The sequence below is a fragment of the Ascaphus truei genome, chromosome 2 (assembly GCF_040206685.1).
Source record: "Ascaphus truei isolate aAscTru1 chromosome 2, aAscTru1.hap1, whole genome shotgun sequence".
NCBI lineage: Eukaryota > Metazoa > Chordata > Amphibia > Anura > Ascaphidae > Ascaphus > Ascaphus truei.
Genome location: NC_134484.1, coordinates 374,583,506 through 374,599,968, shown reverse-complemented (window position 1 = coordinate 374,599,968; position 16,463 = coordinate 374,583,506). Strand labels below are relative to the sequence as shown.

At 46.1% G+C, this 16,463-nt stretch overlaps 1 protein-coding gene across 1 annotated transcript in view; it reads left to right on the top strand.

Moving 5' to 3' along the window:
- The window catches only part of CAPN7 (calpain 7), a 76,405-nt gene that overhangs the window by 20,342 nt on the left and 39,600 nt on the right, over positions 1-16,463 (top strand). The window contains exons 9-12 of the mRNA XM_075587080.1: positions 435-528; positions 7,363-7,509; positions 7,940-8,046; positions 10,622-10,742. Coding sequence (XP_075443195.1) covers positions 435-528; positions 7,363-7,509; positions 7,940-8,046; positions 10,622-10,742 — 469 coding nt within the window. The remainder of the gene's footprint in view (positions 1-434; positions 529-7,362; positions 7,510-7,939; positions 8,047-10,621; positions 10,743-16,463) is intronic.

Below are 16,463 nucleotides of genomic sequence, written 5' to 3'. Positions count from 1 at the left end.
CCCCGAATCGTTGATGCGACAGATTTAGAATAAGGCCCTAAGTGTTTGATTGGAAGCAGAAATCTTGTTATTTTTACCACTCCGGCAACTCGCATGGTTTAGGAGAAAATATCATTTGAAATCTCCCGAACAAGCACACGTGTCCGGGGTTAGCCATGACGCTCTGGCTTTCATACAGTATGTCATTAAAAGTAAAGTGAAATTAGAACGGGGATACAAGTAACTTTATATAAAGTTTTATATATGGTCCTTAAGTAAATAAATGTGTGAATTGGGTGATTTCTGTGTGATCTGCTATATCTAGTGCAATTCCTCTTGATCATCTAACAATTATGACAATATTGTATTCTCCTGAATTTGGTGGCATGTTGTGTATGCAAAAATACCCTACAAGAAATATTCTTACTAATAATTTATTTTGCTTTATCACATAGCATAATTTATCCGCAGAATAAAAAAGGAGAACCGGAATATAATCCATGCGGAAAGTATATGGTCAAACTGCACCTTAACGGAGTCCCTAGAAAGGTAAACGGATGTGTTCACTTTAGATCAAACGTCTGAAACTGGGGAAGTCCATATCTCAAATTGCACCACTTTGACTCTGCATCACTCGAACTCCCAGTTTTGCTCCATTTGCGTCAACAGTATAACAAGTATCACAGTTTGTGTGAGAGTTGCGGCATTAATATCCGGCAGGAGGCGTTGACCTCTTTGCTCAGGAAAAAAACAAGCTTCATACGTGGGGAGCCGGTGCAAAGTCATCATGCGTATGAAAATGTTGCTCCATGTTAAGCATTGCGTGCACATGCCTATGAACATGATCATGGAGCAAATTGCTCCTTCCTAAAGTATATCCCCCTTTCTGTATAATTGAGCTCTGGGGAAAAAGGTGAGAAGGAGCGTCAGGGTGGTAAAGTCACTGGCCTTTGAAGTGGGTTAATCTGGTTTGAGACCCTGTATGTACTGTTTGTAACCTCAGGGAAGGTTAGTTTATTCTGCTTCCTTTATCAAACCATTAGATTGTAAGCTATTCAGGGTAGGAATACATAGTTTGTTTGTTCTGGGTACACTGTCTGAGCCAACGCAGTACAAATTATAATTTTTTTAAACCAGTAATTGAGAATGTACATTAGTTTGTTTATTCATCCCTCCCAATGGAAGGAAACTGGTACCTCCTAATGTAGTCATTAAACTATAATTACTATGTATCTTATCAATTTAAGATATGTGGTCAATGAGTTATTACTCACCTTGGTAATATAAGCTGTGCCCTGCTGACTCTCACTTCTTACCGGGATGTGAAATTAAAGGCCGCTACATTTTACCAAGCAATTGTATTTATACATCCCGTATTCCGATTAGAACCGCTATTCCTTCCCATTGTGTCCTAATACACCGTGATGCTAACTAATACTCTTCCTTGTGCTGGGTGGGTCACTGATCACTTATTTCTGTGGTTCTTCTTGGACACCGCTATCGCACTATATGTGTAACACGTAGCTCACCACAAACGAAGCGCGACTGCGGTGCTGAGGTAGGGAATTGAGAAACGCCAACCCACAGCCACGCGGGCCCGGCTAGGATGTAGATTGGTCTTGCAAGCTGGGTCAGGAGTACGGAAGGTAGAGTAGTCGTTATACTTGCCAGATCTGGATTGGAGAGTAGCGTATCGTTGGAGTACTCTGCCAAGGTCAGGCTTGGAGAGTAGCGGATCGTTGGAGTACTCTGCCAAGGTCAGGATTGGAGAGTAGCGGATCGTTGGGGTACTTTGCCAAGGTCAGGATAGGAGTGTTCAGGATGGTCGTACATAGCCGGGTCAGAGCTGGAGAGGTTCGGAGTTCAGTAAACGAAGCAGGGTCAGGCAGCAGGGAGATCAGGAACAAGGCAGGCAAGGTTCAAGGCAGGAACAAGGTCAGGATGCAGCAAGGCACGGCGTCACACAAGGTTATGCTCAGCAATGAGAGCCTGGGCTGAGCAGGTATTTAAAGAACCTCCCTCCAATGGGAAGTGGGGCTAAACAAGAGGGAACGTGCTGATAGGCTGCTGGTTCGCGCAGGTGCGCCCTATTGTGCAGCCCGATTAGGTGTAAGGGCGGAGCTACGTCCCGCGCGTCACCACGGTCAGGAGATGCCGATCTGATCGCGCGCCGCTTGCGTACCACGCATGCCTGTCAACAGAACGGGAACGGTGCCTGGAGGCGGGTCCAGGGGAAGCCTGTCTTCCGCGCGTCACTGACGTCAAGGGGTGGTGACTCGATCGTGCGTCACTCGCGCACCGCGCATGTCCGTCTTTGGAGCGGGGGCGGAGACTGGGAACCGATCTGGAGGGACAGGCCGATCGCGCGTCGCCCGCGCGCGCAGTGGAAGCGCAATACTTGGGGAGTAGATGTAGTAGGCTGAAGAAGTGAGTTCCAGCCATCAGGATGGCGAATCCTCACAATATGATAGGAAAACATTACTTACTTCTGCTCTCCTCCTTCTGTCTTTTACCCGCCCGTTTTCAGCAGCACATGGGGGGACCTGAGCAGGCTTAGTAACCCCCATCCACCAGGTGTGTGTGTGTGTGTGTGTGTGTGTGTGTATATGTATATATATATATATATATGTGTGTGTGTGTGTGTGTGTGTATGTATGTATATATATATATATATATATATATATATATATACACAGTGTTCGACAAACCTATACATTTGCTCGCCCTGGGCGAGTGGATTTAACATCGTGGTGAGCTCCTATTGGCCCAAGCAGCACACGTGTGATACTAGGTAGCGAGTAGATTTTTTTTGTTTGGCGAGTAGATTTTTTTGGTGATTTGTCGACCACTGTATATATATATATATATATATATATATATATATATATATATATAACAAGAAAACAATATGAAGTAGCGCCGCTAAATATCCAGTTAATTATAAATATTAGTAGGAGAGAAAGTAGCTAATTGGATAGGCTTGAAGGGGCAGCTAGATAGGGCTAATACACTATGATAGAACTTTAAAAAATACAATTGGCAATGCAATCTCCTGACAAAAACCCTAAAGGAAAAAATATATAAATTTTAAAATCTAAAAAATTTATTTATTAATAAAAAATATATAGAAAAAATTGTCAAAAGATAAAAATATATAATAAAAAACCTTCAATACATAAAGTCCTGTTCCAGTGGCAATGTCCTTGGTTTCTTGCAGCCCGTTTCAAAGGGATCACCAGTCCCTAGTGATATCTGGAAAAAAGAACAAGAAAGAAACAGGCGCACACCTAGTACATTACCACAATAAAAATGTATTGGATGAACATAAAATCTAACAAATGGCCACTCACAAGGATACAGCAAATATAAGCATGTATGAGATAGGCTCTCATGTGCCTTGCAGCTCAATCACCAGCGTCCGTCCGCAATCAGTGGCGTCGTCACGTGGATCAGCTTCGTGAACCGGAACCGGAAGAGGGGTCTTTCACCTTCAGTGCTCCATCACATTGGTCCCTCCGGGAAACAGACACCTCAGATGTACAAATGCATAAGGTTGCAAGCCGGGAGATGAGTGCAAATAAAATATATAAACTGGACAGTAGGCTCCACAGCAATCTCTACGCGTTTCGTCTCAAGCGAGACTTCATCAGGATCTCCTGATGCACTCATCTACATTATTGCACTCCTGCTGCTTTGCTAGCATTTTGCTACCAGCCATTCAGACATTTGAGTTCCTGTTTACATTGTGAACTCTCCCCGGCTGAAACCTCGCTGACATCATCAAGTTCACGCGAGACTCTATTCAGTGTATGCTCTGTGTAGCACCGGAGAGAGGGGAAGGCGGCGTCCCTCGTGGCTTTCGGTCCCTGCCAGGACCTAGAGGGGCTATTATGGCAAGACACACCGCGGACATCACACCAAAGTCCTCCTCCTTGGGTTCCTGCGTCTGAACGGGCTGAGTTGTACTCAAAAACGCATTTTTTTCAGCTTTGTTTGTGAGTGTGCATTTTTATCCCTTACTCCATAAATTTATTGTTATACAATTTTACGCTATGAGTGCGCCTGTTTTTTCTGTGTTTTTGTAGATATCCTAAGGAAGTGGTGTTCCTTTCATTCGGGCTGCAGAGACTCTTTTGGATAGCAATTGGAACATTTTGGGATTTGTATATCTTTTACATATATTTATCTGGACATTTTCTTTTTTGATATTTTACTTTTTTTAATTTTTACTACATCCACTGTGCTTAGCATAGGTTTTTTACTTTTATTTGTAATAACATTTTCCATTTCAATTTTATTTATATTTTTACTCTATAGAGAATTTATATAGTGATAGGTTGGCGCTAATATATTTCTTCTTTTGTTGTGATATATATATATATATATATATATATATATATATATACTGCAGTGTGTGTGTGTTGGTTGTGATTGAGTGTGTGGTGTGTGTGTATATGTGTATATATATACAGCTCAACCCCGTTATAGCGTGATGTGCTATAACGTGTTTGAGCGTGGACCCCGAAATTAAAAAAAAACATTTGCACACACTCACTGCACACACACACACACACACACACACACACACACACACACACACACACACACACACACACACACACACACACACACACACACTGACACACACACACTGACACACACACACACACACTGACACACACACACACACACACACACACACTGACACACACACTGACACACACACAGCACACTGCATACACTCATAGCACACACTCACAGCACACTGCACACACACACTCAGCACACTGCATACACTCACAGCACACTGCATACACTCACAGCACACTGCACACACACTCACAGCACACTGCACCCACACAGCACACTGCACACACACACACTGACACACACACACAGTCTCACACAGTTAAATACACACACACACACAGAGACACACTGTCTCTTTAAGGGAGCTTGCTCTCGCAAGACGGAAGCAGAAGCAGGAAGCAGAGACAGGGAGAAGAGCTGCCAGATGCCCGGTAAGTGCTGTGTGCTGTTGCCGCTGCCCCACCGGGTCTGGGAACGCTGGGAGAGTTCTCAGCTTTCCCCCTCCGGCGTACACGGTACCACCACAAAAAAAAAAAAAAAAACTTAAAAAAAAAAAATTTGGCGGCCATTTTTTTCCCGCAACTCCGTTTATGATGCGGTGGTCGCGGGTGGCCCCCGAGGACCGCACTATAACGGGGTTAAGCTGTATATACTGCAGTGTGTGTGTGTGTTGGTTGTGATTGAGTGTGTGGTGTGTGTGTGCTGTGCCTGTTGGTTGTCTGTGTGTGTGTTGTGATTGAGTGTGTGTGTTGTGATTGAGTGTTGTGTGTGATTATGTGAGTGTGGGTTGTGACTGTGGCAGTGTGTGTGTTGTGATTGTGTGTGCTGTGTTGGTTATGATTGTGTGTGTGTGTGCGCTGTGCCTGTTGGTTGTCTGTCTGTGTGTGTGTTGTGATTGAGTGTGTGTGTTGTGATTGAGTGTTGTGTGTGATTATGTGAGTGTGGGTTGTGACTGTGGCAGTGTGTGTGTTGTGATTGTGTGTGCTGTGTTGGTTATGATTGTGTGTGTGTGTGCGCTGTGCCTGTTGGTTGTCTGTCTGTGTGTGTGTTGTGATTGTGTGTGTTGGTTGTGATTGAGTGTTGGTTGTGTGTGTTGTGATTGTGGGTGTTGTGATTGAATGCAGCGGTGCACAAACTGAGGGGGGGGGTGCCCCGGGCGCAAGATTATTTAGGCGGGGTGCTTGCGGCAAAACCTGGATGCGCAGGCAAAAAAGATGTGCGCGCGCGGCCGAACAGAATAGTGCAGGTGGCGGCCACGTGATTCGGAGGTACGGGGGAGGAGCACACCCCAGCGCTGTGATGTCAAACGCCCCTCCTTCCGGTGTCTGCCCTACAATAGCGCTGTGTTCCTGCTCTCCTCGCTGGCAACCTGCTTCGCTGCGATCCTCTGCGAGTGAAAGGGTCGCTGCACCTATATCTATCATACTGTGAATGCACAGAAATAATGGAGAAAAAAAAAGTGTAAACACTTCCCCACTCGTGCTTGCAAAATTATGCAGGACACCCTGTGCTCATGCTTGGAGAGTTGGTGATGTCACCGCTCTCCGCGGCAGCGTGGACGCAGCCTAATTTTGCAAGAGCGAGCTGTTGAAGTATGTAAGTATTTAGGCTGCGCTTATAGTGCCGGCAACGCGACGTCGCCCGAAAACAAATGCATTATCGCCGCCGCGTACGCTTATAGTAAGCGTGACGTGGCAACGCGATTTTTTGAAGCCAGCAATATTTGATTTTTCAGGGGCTGTTGCCTCATGTGACAGCCCCTGAACCAATCAATGGCCTGGTCACCCACGCCGCCGCCGCAAAGCGAAATACAACTTTCTCTAGCGGTGACGTTGCCGTCGCGAGCACTATACGCGCGGCCTTAGACATATTTGTATTTACATTGTATACCGTTTAATAAAGGTTTTTTTTTCATGTGATTTTGATTACAACAGGCAGGGGGGGCACGAGAAATTTCATGGATAAAAAGGGGGGCTCGGCATAAAAAGTTTGCTCACCCCTGCGTCTAGAGTATAATGTGGTATCAAATTGTCACTGATTCTAACTAAAGTACAGTTCCCTTTAATGTGCAGGGCACAGTTTTCAAGCATCACTCCACCCCACAACTCGGCTGCTAAAAAGAGTTGTTCATCCCTCTAGAAGTCGGACGAGAACAGATGGGTTATCTCAAGTTTGCTCCACTTGATTTGCAACACTCAGAGGCTTGATCTCCAAAGCCTGGCAAATGCCCGGGATTTAAAATGCCAAATATAGTACTATGATGCCAGTCACTTGGTAGAGCTAGGACACTGGGTTGCTCTGATGCTTTACACCCCTGTACTGTATTTCCATGTTACATGCCTCTTCAGCAGCACGTGTGTAAAAGAGGCTACATACGCAGGATGGTATCTTGGCAGAGAATATGGCAACACAATGCGGATTCAGTCAAGAAAGTACTGTATCCAAAAATAAACCCTTCCAAGATAAACATAATCACAATAACTTTTACAGCCTACAGTATATAATGGGAGTATCTAACTTTAAGAGCTTGTGGTCTCTCTCTTTTTCTTTGGTGCCTGGTAATAAATTGTCTTGGATCACACAGCGTGGCTGAGTGCCACAAGCTAGTGTCTTCCAGACGAAGACCGTAACCACTTCAGTGTGAATCTTCTTTAGCAAGGAGTCTGGAGGAAAGTGACTAAAGTTGAAGGGGGTCAGTTACAGATTGCTGCTCTTTCTGGAAACATGGGGACACAGCAAGGGTACGGCGATCATCCTGTGCCTCCGAGACTGAATGTTTGTTTGTTTGTATAGGTTATAATAGATGACTATTTGCCTGTTGATCACAACGGAGAGCTCCTATGCTCCTACTCGAACAACAAGAATGAATTGTGGGTGTCCCTTATAGAAAAGGCCTACATGAAAGTGATGGGAGGATATGACTTTCCAGGATCCAATTCGGTAGGTAAAGCGGTCAGGGTCCCAATATGCTTGGGAGAGACCTGCAACACATCCTCACTGTGTCTAACTCTGCAATACTGTACAGACTGCCCACCACTGACCTGATTAATACAAGTATTTGTAAACAAAAGCCACAATCCATTGCTGGTACTTTGGAGGGAAGAGCCGGGTCACCCACCCACTCCCCTCATTTGATAATAAAAATGACGGGAGTTAAACTCCCCCCACATACAGATTGTGTCCGCCTCCGCTCATTCGACAACTTATTTAAGTCCTCGGGCCCGGGACAGCTGTTGGCGGGCCTGAGCTTATTGCAATGTGTTACATCCACGAACTGCACCATCTCAATAGACCTTGATTTGGGCAAACGTAAGTGTTTCCGATTTATCATAATGATGGGCACCTAAGAGCCGACGTGTTTGTGTTGCAGAACATTGACTTGCATGCGCTGACTGGATGGATACCTGAGCGAATTGCCATGCACTCTGACAATCAAACGTTTGACAAGCAGACCACTTTCAGAATGTTATACCAAAGGTACTGTATATTCTTACACACGGACTTTCTGCTTATTATTAGTCAGATGGTAATTGGGGGGGTGGGGGAAGGCAAGAAAATAAAGCACGGGTCTAAAATGTCTTGTGTTTTGGCTTTGGATGTGGTGTTGGTTCTAAACTTGTTTTTTTTTTTTTTCATCTTGGCTCTGGTTTTACCAAAACTCGACCTTGTTTCGTTCTGGTTTTTTACTAGCTTAAGGACAAAAAACTCAAAATCAGCTGGAAAATTTCAAAAATAACTTGATAAATCCTGAAAAAAATGTTTAACGTATAAAATCATAAAAACAATTGGGAAACTAAAACACCTATCAAACTTAAATCAATTATAAAAATATATGGTGAGAAACACTGCAAGTTTTGAGCTCCACAGGTTGGGCACTAGGTTTGGGGTTCTGCTATAGGTTCCAAATAATTTTTGTGTTTTGGTTTTTAAATGTTAGGTTGCAGTAGGTCCTGATTTTTGTACAGCCGGTTTTATCCAAATCTACTTTTTAATATATAAAATCTTCTGTTTTCTCTACATATATGTCATAATGGACATTTGGGCCCAGAGTTACGAAGTGGAGCAATGCTACAGTATAAGGCCTCGGCCAGGCTCCCTGCTGGCGCGCTGATGCTAAGGGAAAGCGGGTGCTTTCCCTGGCCTTGCGGTTGCTTATCGCACGCGCCGTGGGGGCGGGACGTCACTGGCCGGGGGCGGGCCAGTGACGTCACGGAGCTGGTTCGCCCTCATTGGGCGAACCGCTCACGTGACCGGCCTGTCGCGCCGGCAAGCGGGGTAATTTTAAATTCCCCTAAGACCTACGCTTCCACGCGCTTGCAGAAGTGTAGGTGAGCCCCTACTAAACCCACTCTAATAGCGGCTGTAGGGACTCAGTGTTGAGCGGGAGCGCGCGTCAGCACGCTTCCGCCAGCAAGCAGGGAACATGGCCGAGGCCTAAGGCTAAGTCCCCGCTTGCACTGAGCGCGCCCATGCTTGGAGAGCTCTCCAAGCATGAGCGCCGGGTGTCCTGCTTGAACGCGCATGGGGGGAGGGGGGCATTGTGGGTAGTTGAGCACGCGGGTAAGTATAGTTTTTTTGTTTACCTAAGCACCGATCGCGGTTGAGCGTGTGCACGCGCGCACCGCATGAGCAGGGGCTTATATAGATATATGTAAGTACCCTCCGCAAGCGCCACCCGATCAGCGCTTGCGTGGACTTGGCCTAAGACAACACTTTGCGCCGGAAGGCACCATTCCGCTTGAATGGGCCGTAGGGTGTCTTACAACATAGCACCACTTAGTGAATATGGGCCCTAGTCACACACATATCATCCCTATGACTTCTATGGGAGGAAATAACAGACTTTCTAAAAGTCAGATGTCTCACAAGGAAATATATCTGTAGTACTACACCATAAATTGCAAAGAACAGGCTGTGCAATGCATGACATGACTTGTTAAAAATGCTGCGACATAACATCACGTGGACCAAGTACAATGTCGGTGCAGGAAATGTTGGCGCTTTGTCAGGTATTTTTAGTGCTTTATTCTCTGATGTAAAGAGGGTTTTTGGGAGCTGGAAGCATATAGTAATACTGGACTGAAGCATATTTATTATTAGGAGAGGTCTGGACTGTTACTTTCACACTTTGGACCTTCTATATAATGGGGATTTTCATCCGGAAACGGGCCAAACGTATCGAATTATGAAGGACCCCCTTTCACCTTTAGTGTTATAATCTTTACCTGCACAGGTTCTCTCTTAGCATCTAAGGTTTTGATTTACTCATCTTTGTGTTAAACACTTAATATGATTTTACTTGAAGCCGTAATGGCCTAAATAAACAAATAATGTTACCTCAGAGCTGATCTGCCAACCTCCAACCTCCAGGGGCACCCCAATCCCTGAGAGAACTGCAGTTATTTGCAAGTGAAAAATAAAAAAAAGGATATGGCCCCGGGGTCACCAATAGAAAGCAGTGATGTCCTCTTCCAGGGACGTTGCACCTATCTTGTGTCCTGTATCCACGAAACAACAACACTTTTGCTGCTGCACCAAGCCTTGCGGTTACAGAGGCCCCGCGCTCTTCCCCAAAACAATTAAACTGATTGCCGGGGGAGAGTGCGGGGCCTCTGTAACTCTCTTACCTTCTCCTTCGCCATCTCTCCCTGCAGGGTCTCTCATCATGGGGCCGTGACGTCAAATGGCGTCGCATTGCCATGACAACGGGACGTCACGTGCCGTCCTGTTGTCATGGTAGCACGACACCATTTGGCGTTGCAGCGCTGTGATGAGGGACCCTGCAAGAAGAGATGGCGAAGGAGATGGTAAGTGGCCCCGCACCACGTCTGCATCGAGCCCCGCAATATTCCCAGCCTGCCAGGGTTATTACACTTAGTATCAAACTGTCGGATTTCACTAATAAAGTGCAAGCCACTTTGGGAGGACCTGTGTATTTGTTTTCCTTAAATGACAGCCAACGTCTTCGCGATTGTTGAATATATGTCTGCAGTTTTCCACAGCAACTTTTCGGTCGTCTAATTTCCACGTTACCACATTGGTATAATTCCAGATTTCACAAAGGTGACGTCCTTATCACTACAGCGACAGGGGTGATGTCCGATGAAGAAGGAGAGAAGTGGGGTTTGGTTCCTACACATGCATACGCTGTCTTGGACATAAGGGAATACAAGGTATAAAATAACAGGTTTTGTTTTTAACCCTTTGTTCTGAATTGTTCAAAGACCTTTAGGGTACTGTCTGAAGTGAGGGAGAAAGGGATGCACTATTTGAGTTGTGCATCACGTGTGGTCAATTCTGAATGGCTTAGACTGTAAGGAGGCAAATAACCCATTATATATTTTTATTGCACACCCATTTTTCAGTGTATTAAATGACACATTGGATGATTATAACCCTTTGCTTTGGAACGGCTTTCCTTACATGACTTTGCAGTTCTTAACGAGAAACATGTTGAAACACTAACAACTTTGATCTGTATTTGGATAATGGTGCCAACATCCAGATCTACTTTTCAGCAATTATCACCTTAATCATTGTTAGGAGTATTATTCATGTTTAATTGTCCAGAGTAAGGAGCCCTCACGGTACTGTAGATATACCGCCACGGGTGCATGTCAAGTCCACCAACCAACCTTTGTACAGCAGCGCCGCAGTGGTCTTACGCAAAACAAATACAGGCATACCCCGCATTAACGTACGCAATGGGACCGGAGCATGTATGTAATACAGACATACCCCACATTAACGTACGCAATGGGACCGGAGCATGTATGTAATACAGGCATACCCCACATTAACGTACGCAATGGGACCGGAGCATGTATGTAATACAGGCATACCCCGCATTAACGTACGCAATGGGACCGGAGCATGTATGTAATACAGGCATACCCCGCATTAACGTACGCAATGGGACCGGAGCATGTATGTAATACAGGCATACCCCACATTAACGTACGCAATGGGACCGGAGCATGTATGTAATACAGGCATACCCCACATTAACGTACGCAATGGGACCGGAGCATGTATGTAATACAGACATACCCCACATTAACGTACGCAATGGGACCGGAGCATGTATGTAACACAGGCATACCCCGCATTAACGTACGCAATGGGACCGGAGCATGTATGTAATACAGGCATACCCCGCATTAACGTACGCAATGGGACCGGAGCATGTATGTAATACAGGCATACCCCGCATTAACGTACGCAATGGGACCGGAGCATGTATGTAATACAGGCATACCCCACATTAACGTACGCAATGGGACCGGAGCATGTATGTAATACAGGCATACCCCACATTAACGTACGCAATGGGACCGGAGCATGTATGTAATACAGACATACCCCACATTAACGTACGCAATGGGACCGGAGCATGTATGTAATACAGGCATACCCCGCATTAACGTACGCAATGGGACCGGAGCATGTATGTAATACAGGCATACCCCACATTAACGTACGCAATGGGACCGGAGCATGTATGTAATACAGACATACCCCACATTAACGTACGCAATGGGACCGGAGCATGTATGTAATACAGGCATACCCCACATTAACGTACGCAATGGGACCGGAGCATGTATGTAATACAGGCATACCCCACATTAACGTACGCAATGGGACCGGAGCATGTATGTAATACAGGCATACCCCGCATTAACGTACGCAATGGGACCGGAGCATGTATGTAATACAGACATACCCCACATTAACGTACGCAATGGGACCGGAGCATGTATGTAATACAGACATACCCCGCATTAACGTACGCAATGGGACCGGAGCATGTATGTAATACAGGCATACCCCACATTAACGTACGCAATGGGACCGGAGCATGTATGTAATACAGACATACCCCGCATTAACGTACGCAATGGGACCGGAGCATGTATGTAATACAGGCATACCCCACATTAACGTACGCAATGGGACCGGAGCATGTATGTAATACAGGCATACCCCACATTAACGTACGCAATGGGACCGGAGCATGTATGTAATACAGGCATACCCCACATTAACGTACGCAATGGGACCGGAGCATGTATGTAATACAGACATACCCCACATTAACGTACGCAATGGGACCGGAGCATGTATGTAATACAGACATACCCCGCATTAACGTACGCAATGGGACCGGAGCATGTATGTAATACAGACATACCCCGCATTAACGTACGCAATGGGACCGGAGCATGTATGTAATACAGGCATACCCCACATTAACGTACGCAATGGGACCGGAGCATGTATGTAATACAGGCATACCCCACATTAACGTACGCAATGGGACCGGAGCATGTATGTAATACAGGCATACCCCACATTAACGTACGCAATGGGACCGGAGCATGTATGTAATACAGGCATACCCCGCATTAACGTACGCAATGGGACCGGAGCATGTATGTAATACAGACATACCCCACATTAACGTACGCAATGGGACCGGAGCATGTATGTAATACAGACATACCCCACATTAACGTACGCAATGGGACCGGAGCATGTATGTAATACAGACATACCCCACATTAACGTACGCAATGGGACCGGAGCATGTATGTAATACAGGCATACCCCGCATTAACGTACGCAATGGGACCGGAGCATGTATGTAATACAGGCATACCCCACATTAACGTACGCAATGGGACCGGAGCATGTATGTAATACAGGCATACCCCGCATTAACGTACGCAATGGGACCGGAGCATGTATGTAATACAGACATACCCCACATTAACGTACGCAATGGGACCGGAGCATGTATGTAATACAGACATACCCCGCATTAACGTACGCAATGGGACCGGAGCATGTATGTAATACAGGCATACCCCACATTAACGTACGCAATGGGACCGGAGCATGTATGTAATACAGACATACCCCGCATTAACGTACGCAATGGGACCGGAGCATGTATGTAATACAGGCATACCCCACATTAACGTACGCAATGGGACCGGAGCATGTATGTAATACAGGCATACCCCACATTAACGTACGCAATGGGACCGGAGCATGTATGTAATACAGACATACCCCGCATTAACGTACGCAATGGGACCGGAGCATGTATGTAATACAGACATACCCCGCATTAACGTACGCAATGGGACCGGAGCATGTATGTAATACAGGCATACCCCACATTAACGTACGCAATGGGACCGGAGCATGTATGTAATACAGACATACCCCACATTAACGTACGCAATGGGACCGGAGCATGTATGTAATACAGGCATACCCCACATTAACGTACGCAATGGGACCGGAGCATGTATGTAATACAGGCATACCCCACATTAACGTACGCAATGGGACCGGAGCATGTATGTAATACAGGCATACCCCACATTAACGTACGCAATGGGACCGGAGCATGTATGTAATACAGACATACCCCACATTAACGTACGCAATGGGACCGGAGCATGTATGTAATACAGGCATACCCCACATTAACGTACGCAATGGGACCGGAGCATGTATGTAATACAGGCATACCCCGCATTAACGTACGCAATGGGACCGGAGCATGTATGTAATACAGACATACCCCACATTAACGTACGCAATGGGACCGGAGCATGTATGTAATACAGGCATACCCCACATTAACGTACGCAATGGGACCGGAGCATGTATGTAACACAGGCATACCCCACATTAACGTACGCAATGGGACCGGAGCATGTATGTAACACAGGCATACCCCACATTAACGTACGCAATGGGACCGGAGCATGTATGTAATACAGACATACCCCACATTAACGTACGCAATGGGACCGGAGCATGTATGTAATACAGGCATACCCCACATTAACGTACGCAATGGGACCGGAGCATGTATGTAATACAGGCATACCCCGCATTAACGTACGCAATGGGACCGGAGCATGTATGTAACACAGGCATACCCCGCATTAACGTACGCAATGGGACCGGAGCATGTATGTAATACAGACATACCCCACATTAACGTACGCAATGGGACCGGAGCATGTATGTAATACAGACATACCCCACATTAACGTACGCAATGGGACCGGAGCATGTATGTAATACAGACATACCCCACATTAACGTACGCAATGGGACCGGAGCATGTATGTAATACAGGCATACCCCGCATTAACGTACGCAATGGGACCGGAGCATGTATGTAATACAGGCATACCCCACATTAACGTACGCAATGGGACCGGAGCATGTATGTAATACAGGCATACCCCGCATTAACGTACGCAATGGGACCGGAGCATGTATGTAATACAGACATACCCCGCATTAACGTACGCAATGGGACCGGAGCATGTATGTAACACAGGCATACCCCGCATTAACGTACGCAATGGGACCGGAGCATGTATGTAATACAGGCATACCCCGCATTAACGTACGCAATGGGACCGGAGCATGTATGTAATACAGACATACCCCGCATTAACGTACGCAATGGGACCGGAGCATGTATGTAATACAGGCATACCCCACATTAACGTACGCAATGGGACCGGAGCATGTATGTAATACAGACATACCCCACATTAACGTACGCAATGGGACCGGAGCATGTATGTAATACAGGCATACCCCACATTAACGTACGCAATGGGACCGGAGCATGTATGTAATACAGGCATACCCCACATTAACGTACGCAATGGGACCGGAGCATGTATGTAATACAGGCATACCCCACATTAACGTACGCAATGGGACCGGAGCATGTATGTAATACAGACATACCCCACATTAACGTACGCAATGGGACCGGAGCATGTATGTAATACAGGCATACCCCACATTAACGTACGCAATGGGACCGGAGCATGTATGTAATACAGGCATACCCCGCATTAACGTACGCAATGGGACCGGAGCATGTATGTAATACAGACATACCCCACATTAACGTACGCAATGGGACCGGAGCATGTATGTAATACAGGCATACCCCACATTAACGTACGCAATGGGACCGGAGCATGTATGTAACACAGGCATACCCCACATTAACGTACGCAATGGGACCGGAGCATGTATGTAATACAGGCATACCCCACATTAACGTACGCAATGGGACCGGAGCATGTATGTAATACAGACATACCCCACATTAACGTACGCAATGGGACCGGAGCATGTATGTAATACAGGCATACCCCACATTAACGTACGCAATGGGACCGGAGCATGTATGTAACACAGGCATACCCCACATTAACGTACGCAATGGGACCGGAGCATGTATGTAATACAGACATACCCCACATTAACGTACGCAATGGGACCGGAGCATGTATGTAATACAGGCATACCCCACATTAACGTACGCAATGGGACCGGAGCATGTATGTAACACAGGCATACCCCGCATTAACGTACGCAATGGGACCGGAGCATGTATGTAATACAGGCATACCCCACATTAACGTACGCAATGGGACCGGAGCATGTATGTAATACAGGCATACCCCACATTAACGTACGCAATGGGACCGGAGCATGTATGTAATACAGGCATACCCCACATTAACGTACGCAATGGGACCGGAGCATGTATGTAATACAGGCATACCCCACATTAACGTACGCAATGGGACCGGAGCATGTATGTAATACAGACATACCCCACATTAACGTACGCAATGGGACCGGAGCATGTATGTAATACAGACATACCCCGCATTAACGTACGCAATGGGACCGGAGCATGTATGTAACACAGGCATACCCCGCATTAACGTACGCAATGGGAACACTAACAACTTTGATCTGTATTTGGATAATGGTGCCAACATCCAGATCTACTTTTCAGCAATTATCACCTTAATCATTGTTAGGAG